General features: G+C 35.9%; 1 protein-coding gene across 1 annotated transcript; it reads right to left on the bottom strand.

Annotated features, from left to right (window-relative positions):
• On the bottom strand, positions 1 to 8,876 carry LOC110828932 (uncharacterized protein CG1161). The gene is made up of 5 exons (XM_022062144.2): positions 8,645 to 8,876; positions 5,926 to 6,038; positions 4,757 to 4,871; positions 3,539 to 3,664; positions 1 to 888 (listed from the first exon to the last, which is right to left on the bottom strand). Exons 1-5 carry the CDS (start codon positions 8,705 to 8,707, stop codon positions 733 to 735), a joined length of 573 nt encoding a protein of 190 aa, XP_021917836.1. The 5' UTR covers positions 8,708 to 8,876; the 3' UTR covers positions 1 to 732.

Below are 8,876 nucleotides of genomic sequence, written 5' to 3'. Positions count from 1 at the left end.
TTCAACTTAAAAATCTATATTTGAAACCTGTTGTATCTTACAGACATACACTATACCTGTACATACACCCAGTCTTACTCATACTACTATATACTAATACAGCTTTGATAATGGCAGAAGAAACTGTTCAAATAGTACACAGATGAAAGTAGTGAGGACCACTTATTTTACCGAAAGGATAGACAAGCATAAGGACTGGAACTCTGGTGTATTGTGTAGAAGTTGGCAACACACATGAAACCAGGGTTTGGATTCATGCAGTTACAAGCATTGAAATTGAATAAAATTAATCAAAGAACACAATATATTATTTGTGGATTGGAAAGAATCAATTACAACAGGAAATAAATTTTAGAATGGGATTACACTGTTTTTTAGCCATTGTCAACTGCTTGGTGTTCAGTTCTGCCATAAAGTTGTTCAGTTGTGTACACTAAATAAATACAAAATTACAAGACTGCAAACAACATTGTCTCATTAGTATGTTACAAAATGGATTTGTCAACTATTTCAAGAATAACTTTAAGCTATAGAACAGGGTTTCTGAGTTTACAATTATTTTCTGAATATATAATAAGTCATACCATTGTTTACAATTACAGATGAAAATAGCATGTAGTAAATTTAATACACAAACTACTTCGCATCATAGACTCAGACATTTGGTGACATAACTGAGCCAGCACTGACAAAAACAATGCAGCGCATATTAAAAAAGAAGGGCCTGTTACTTCAGTTGAGCATAGCATGCCTGTCATAGATGTTACGCCGCTGCTCCTGCACTTGTCTCTTCCACTTGTCCTGTTGATGACCAACCCTGTTCAGAACATTTCCTCTGACACCCATTGCATGAGACGATACTCCTCCAGCACTTGTGCTAGTTTCATCCTGAAAATAAAATGTTCATTACTGTAATATTAACCTAACTTAACACCTCAATAATGGGTGACAAGCAATGTTTCAGTGCCTCCAAATTCCACTTCCGGGCACATTACAATTCAAATGTAAATTTGTCCAGATGCTAAATTAAGCACCATGAAAATGAAGAATACATCCGGGGGAGTGAACACATAGTTAAAGGCATTCTCGATCTCGGCAGTAGACTGAAGCGTGCAGAAAGCTTCACACTCTATAGCTGATTTACCCCATGGGAAATGACAAAAAGTTTACAGACCAATGTGTCCGCCAATGTTCACGTGTTTTCTCTGTGTAGGCCACAGACAAATATGCCCACTGCTGAATGCAAACAATGCCCGAGGTTGCAAATGACTGATCAAGAAGACTATTTACTGTTTATGACAGAGGTCAGTCACATATGTAGTTCCCATGCACCAAAAAACACGTGATTTACAAGGCTTGAGATCCATCTACGCACATTAGATCAACAAGGATTCAAGTCCACTAAATGTTTCTACTAACTTTATAACAGATGGTCATATGCAATCATATTCCAATCTCATTTCAGTTGATATATTCATGAAAAGACCAGCGAGATGCAAACTAAGATACGTCATCCACATATATGAATGAAAGAACTCTCACAAAATACACAGAAGACGCATGTCTTATACTGTATATGGACTCCTTGATCCCTGATGTCCTCAAAGAGATGCGCTGTTGTGGCAGCCATATGAAAAGATGACCTAACTGGAAAGGTATGGCACGTGACTGGCTATAAGAAAGTAACACCATTCTAATATGACAGGAACAGTGGTTTTGCGACATATTTCTTCTGTCCAGCCATACAACGTACTGATATGAACAATGTTACGTTGATATGCATATTATTACATGCTTTAGGTACTTAACAACAACAAAAGTTTGTGAGGACACAGCAACCAAATGAGTGAAACATGTTACAGTGTTTCTTAATCTTAAAACATGTCCGTACTCAAGTAGCCTGGATAAAACAAATTATGCACAATTTTGCAATACTGTTATGTACATGTTAATGACTTCAACATTCTTTTACATTTTATATTTTTATTAATGATAGTCTTGGAGATAGTTCTAATTTTATAAAAAGGATAGCTGTTTCATTACATGCCAGCAATTTAAACTGGTTGCAAAATGCAGTGTAATATTTACATGACAGATACAAAAGGGCCACTTGTATGCAGAAAAGTGATTACTATAAGACAATCATTTGCAGTTAACCAACACATCTGGAGACCTCCTCCATCCAAAACCTGAAGACGTGCCACACTATATGTGAATATAAGCTGTGTAAGCATATGAACCAAACATGACTTTTAAACGAAAATAAGAATAAATAAAATGTCATTTATACACTGCATCAACATTTTTAAATTAGTTTTCCCTCAAGAACCAGTCACATTAAAAAAAGATGACATTCAAAAGGCATTAATTATAGCAATTCCATGACTACCAATCACATTTTACATACTGTTGCACATTCATTGCCTGCCATTCTCATAAAACTCTATTTGGAATACAGTAGTCACATGACATCCCTGGATCATAAGAAAAACAGATGAAGTTGCACAAACTTCTGCTATTATCAGAACAGTATTGGTTCATGTGACAAACCAACAAACTACTGACCAACTTCGTTAAGTGAAGGTTAACGATTCCGGAGCACAGAGCATGCCTCTCCCCCACCCCCATCTCAAACAATGACATAGTTCACCCTGTGAATTTCGTGTGCACAGATCACATAATAAATGTGTGGGTGACAACCACTAAAGAGAGAGACAGAGACTGAAAGAAACTTTTGTTCACCAACCTGCACCATTATTTATCAGAATAAAATGGTCTGTATATCAAATCTAAAACTTCTTGACGATGGTGAAGAGTCAATTGAATAAATATTTCCTTGGATATTATCCATTGTCTAGTAAATATAAAACGTAAAACAACGTTTCGGAGATGGGACTCTATCTCTGTCTTCAGGTTCCTACACAGTTGGGCCCACTAGATAGAGCTAATCCCTGAAGACGGAGATTAGAGTCCCATCTCCGAAACGTCGTTTTACGTTTTATATTTACTAGACGATGGATAATATCCAAGGAAATTTTTATTCAAAATGGTCTGTGTTACAAACCACTGTTCATGTTCATTAGATCGAGGGTATTTCTTTTTAATTCAGAGTATGATCAACAATCTTTATGCTCCTCCACTTGCACCAGCACAGGGTTTCGTTAACCCCCTCTAACCGACTATTGCTGAGGGTAAGCATCTTTCCTGTTCAAAGGCAACAATTCCACTGCCAAAACATCAATAATGACGTGACCTCCAAAACAAAATAATTTTGCCTCTCAATATTTCAAACGGTTTCATTCACCTATTCTTCTGTGAAACAACTGTTCATATGTTTATTACTACTACTGCAATATCTGCATTGATTCTCTGTATAATTAAGCATGACCTTGAAATCAATTGTGATACAGACTGATTATCTCGTCATTAAAAAGAATATTCTGATCGCATATTGCACCCCAGATTTAGAGGATGCAGATTTGGAGAAAATGTGGCTTATATCCACATGTAAATAAATTCTTAAAACAATATCACATACCTCTTCATTGGTGTGTTCCTGGTAGTTACCTTTCACTCTTTTATTCAACAATGGATCCAAACAGATGAGGAAGAGCATATAGATCACCAACAGAGAGATAATCCAGATTACAATGATAACAACAACCTGAAAATTAAACAGTGTTCATAATCGTGAGCAGCGGCCTAGCAACTACCGTGACCTTGACTCTAGATCACAAGGAGGTTGTGAGAATCTATTAAGTGGGGGGGGGGGGGGGGGGGGCAAACCTGCTGCTGATATTTTAGTACCATAGTACCTTATTGGTACTGGGTTGCTTCCAAAATGGGACACCCTACATAAACTGCATGCACTTAATTATTTGTAACATGCAAGTAGAAGCATAAGTCAGGATACTCTATTCAAAACTACACTGTCCTCTTAACACCAATTTCTGATAAATAAGGTACATCAAAGTGACAATTAACATTAAAAATTCATAATGTTTTTTAATAATAGTGGAAACTACGTAAGGTGGATTTCAATGCCCTCCAGTTCTCTTTCTTTTCTTCTCCTTCTTCTGGTGAATGCATCACGTGGATACTATGCATCCTCTGACAAAGACTGCAACATTTCAATCTTCTTGTGGCAGTGAAGGGAGAAGAAAGGAAATTAATAAATGTATCCTAACACGTGTGCAAAATCAGAAGAAAATGTGTAAAGTGACTAAACACTTACTAAGCACTCCACATGCAAGAAATGGCTTAAATGAAGATGGGAACCAGCACCCTATGTTTAAGAAGTTTTTGAGTGACTATGAAAATGAAGCCACTAAACAAAAGAATAAACTGTGACCAAGTCTAGTGAAATTAACCTCTTTCTCAGTGAAATTGGAAGTGTTGATAAAAACTAAAAACCTAGTGGGCTTAAAGATTACTGTGGATTTTGCATGGGAGATAAGCATGATGAGGGACGGTAGGAAAAGTTGATGATGATGTGGCAGGTCTATTTATAGACTACTGTAGTCTATTGTAAAGACTGAAGGTGAATAGAACAGTTAAGGATCATGGGTTTGCATTTATGCCATATCTAATTTTTGTTATCTTCTTTTCGCCAAAATACATATATCTAGAGATGTTGGGAAGCAGACTGGAAGGTCTCAGCCAAGTGAGAGACCTGAACTCTAATATTTTGTAAGCTTTACTTTTCTCCCATTGTAGTACTAACAGTAAGATTCTCATACATGTTCAAGATACACACCTTTATGATTGTTGTGTTTCTGCTTTCATATTTACATTCACATCTGGGGCAGAACTCTTGCTCTTTTCCTTTTATATCATCCCCTACTCTTGGAAGAATTACAGTGTCACAGTTACTGTAAAGAAAACAGAAAACAAAATAAATCTGCTCTCCACGCAACACGACATAGTTTCTGGCGTAACTTGTAAACTGGCCTAAATAACATTGATTTCTGAAAGGTAGTAGACAGTATCCCTGTTCATATTTGGGAGGTTTCCTGATGATGATGGCTGCCACAATACAGGTATTCATGATTCTACTGTTTCCTAAGATAAACGGTGACATTACCTTAGAAAAAAGGTTCCCAAAGTGTGGGGGTCTGGGGGGCATGTTGTTTGTATGAAAAACATTTTATCCTTTGCTTGGTTGAGGCAGTTTAGTTGTCTTACAGTGCTGCATACTCATAGCTAAATTTTATGTCAAATCTGTTTGCTTGCACTTGTTCTGGAAGGGGGGGCGTGAAATTTATGAAATGTTTTAAGGGGGCGCAAGGTATAAAAGTTTGGGAACCTCTGTCTTAGAACATTTCACAACTACTCATTCATACCAAATCATTTTGGGACTACATACCTACGCAGTTTGACAAGGCATCATTAAATGAACCAACAGGCAAAAAGTTTTTTTTTAAAGAGCACACATCAGAGTGTTGAACACTGTACACTTGAAACTTAATTGCCAGTGTTATTAGTATAAAGCCATAAGAACATCTATAGTAAAGCAGCATCAAATGCAACATGGCAGAATAATTACGACTGATGATTACGTTGATGGGAGGGGTCATGGTCTATTACAAGGTACCATTACTATCATAGCATTTACCACAAAGGAATGAGAAAAACCATGAAAAGCTCGGTAAAAACTGGTAGTCGCTCATCAGGATTCAAACTGAGTACCTTCAGACTGTGAGCTTTACTAACCAACACACAAGCCATTTAAAATAAAACTGGTTATGTAATTAATTTCTTAATATCAGATTAGTACTTTTACCACCCCTGGCATCAAGGCAAGATGAGCCAAGGGGTAACAGTATAGTTCCAAGATGGGAAGTTTCAAATTACAGAGCACTATTGTAAGAAATTATTTAATCTGTATCATTCTACAAAACAAGTCAAATACAATCAATTTCTTACCACTTATTGGGAGGTACATTTCCAATGTAGAGTTTCCGATTAGATTGTGTTCCATTTACTACAGAAGGATTTGGACACACACATTTGCATCTTACATCTTCATAGGACTGAGCCTGAATATAAACACAACACCGGTTAAAAGCATTCTAGTAGTAGAATACGAATATTTGCAAATGAAAAATCAAAATATAGATAAGGTGCAGAGGTACCAGTACAAACTATTGTAAACTTTTCTCCATCCTCAGCACTAACTTACACAACCATCAGATTTACTACATGGAAGAAAGCAACAAACCTAACATAAAACTTTACGATCTACCCAGCCCTTATCTGACCTAAAATAAATATGGAGTAGTGTGTGTTTTAATTGTCAGGGTAAAGCTTCAGAAGAGGGTAGAGGTGATCTTACGTTGCACCACAAATTGTTTAAATTACCATAAAATGTACATCTCTACCAATCTGAGCTCTTCAACACAAAAATAAAATGAACTACATGTCAACTCAGCAGTGAAACTGACATAACCACAATAAATATTTGGTACACTTCTTGGGTTTGCTTAACACAAAATATTATTTTCCTTTGTCAATTAATACAGCTGCCAAAGTCAATCACTACTTCAAGTTTACTGCAGAAATTCTCTCTCTTTCTAGCTCTCACTAATAGGGAACAAAAGCCATGTAGGTATTAATAACAATGATAAAAATACTGGGGATATCTGAGTAGCTGCGTCATTTGCAAAAAGAAAATAACAAAGACCTTAGTACTAAGCTTGCCATAATTGACATAATGTTACCACAATACCAAGCTGGTCATGAATTTTTTACGTGAGGAGGGTGTGACCTAAGGATAAAACTGGAATTCCATGTGGACTTGTATTTGCTAAGTAAATACAAAATCTTAAAAAAGTGATGGCATTGGAGATTATTTCTTTGATATATAAAATAGTGTAAGTGGTAGCCTCTTACTTCAAATGCAGTTACTTTTCATAACATAAGTCACATTATAAAGATATTCTTAACATTTCGTACAACTGCAGAAGGACACTGGTAATTTTAAACACAAATGGCTTTGTATTCAAAAGTATTTCAAATAAGTAACAGACAACTATTAACACTATAAAAAAGACAATATTGCCATACGCGCTTCAACCTCAAGAGGTCATCATCAGTGGCGTCTGGGAAATCAATTCATTTAACCAAATGGTTCAAACTGGATTTAGAAATAAATAAGGTGTTTCACAAAAAGTTATTTCAAACTATACTGCACTAGATGTTGTTATTCACAGAGTAGAAATATGCACTTAGCGTATGACAATAGTGCCTTTTTTATAGTGTTAATAGTTGTTTGTTACTTATTTGATATTCTAATGCACTACACAGTATGCAAAGTTTTAACAAAAGGATCCTGTTTACATTTTGGGATTTTGTGATCATCTACATTCTCTTAACAGTATTGTCAGGTGGTTCAATATCATGATTGCTGAATTCCTAATTACTTTCCCATCACTCTCATAGTCATCATCTAAGAGCCACAGCATGAAAGAACTTCACAGGCCCCAGAACACTTAGCAAGGTGACATATAGTAATAAGATTATATTATTATATAAACATGTTCTTGTTGTTATAATAAAAACAAAAATATCAGAAACACTGCTGTAATGTGTCTGTCAATATGGCATCTACTGCATGCTGAATTCTGACTTGTAGTTTCTAGAGTTTACGAGTGTTTGAATAAGCTCTGTTCATTGACAGCACCCATACAGAATCCAGTAGGTTTTTGTAGCTTCATAATTCTGAATTATTATTCAACATTACATCACTCTTGTACAGGGCTGAAAAAGGCTTCAGAAACCTGTTTTCTAGATTACAACTGCAGTGTTTCTTTTTTTAATTTGTGACAATTATATTTCATACCCAATCTATTTTTCAAAACATTGTTAAGCAAAGAACCTTTGCATTCAGTGAAGGAACACTTAGTGGTGTATTTAAAGAGGCTGTTTGTAGCTCAGACTGTATAATGTTGAATGTCAGTATGATCAGTAGAGAATGAACTGGGAAGGACATGGAAGGAACCAGTTGTTGCCATATTTAAGGTAATATACTGGCATTTGTGAGGAGGGACTGATAAGTCCTAATAGCTGCTGTAGTGCCTCTAACCCCCCCCCCCCCCCCCCCATTATCAATGTGGCCTTTACCTTCCAAACAAGATAATTTTCAGGAATATTACCCTGCCCCGAAGCACACACACAGCTGGCAAGGGCCTTTTGTGTATATGTATGAATAGTAATTCCACTAGAGTGACAAACAGCACTTACCACAAAATAGAGCGATGCTTTATACAAGCTACGGAACTCATTTGTGGAAGGAAATAATCAACAGACCGTATTACTCACACACAGACACATGTATATTATATTTTCTACAATATTCTTCTATTAATAAGCATTTACTTCAAGAATATTTTTCTTTTAAGCCACTACTCTTGGTCAGTAAATATTCTAACGTACTTTACCAATATAATTGCAACTTGAATATATAAAAACATTCGTACAAAAAATTCACAACTAATGTGTGTTCACGAACCACAGTACTATACCTTCTTTAACCGTACAACCCTGCATCAGAAAATGATTAATGACATATAAATGCATGTTCTGAAAAATATGATGGATGCAGCCAAGAAATCGTTTCAAAAAACTGCTGAAAATAATTCCATACCTCCACTGCGACAGCAGGTAGTAAAACTGCTACTATTAAATAGATAAACACTTTCTGCCTCATTTCAATGAGAGCCTTTACGCAATGTAATGTACATACACTTTCATTAAATAATAACTTTTTTATGCTAATTCAACACAACACGAGAATTATAAGCACAGCTCATTCTCACATAATCCTCTTTATACTGAACATATGACAATGATACGAACTGACACAATTATCATTTCCA

The sequence above is a fragment of the Zootermopsis nevadensis genome, unplaced genomic scaffold, assembly GCF_977971745.1.
Source record: "Zootermopsis nevadensis isolate Lab colony 2312 unplaced genomic scaffold, Znev_1.0 Znev_ptg000013l, whole genome shotgun sequence".
Taxonomy (NCBI): Eukaryota; Metazoa; Arthropoda; class Insecta; order Blattodea; family Termopsidae; genus Zootermopsis; species Zootermopsis nevadensis.
The sequence above is the reverse complement of the archived record's forward strand: the minus strand, read 5'-3'. Positions and strand labels throughout refer to the sequence as shown.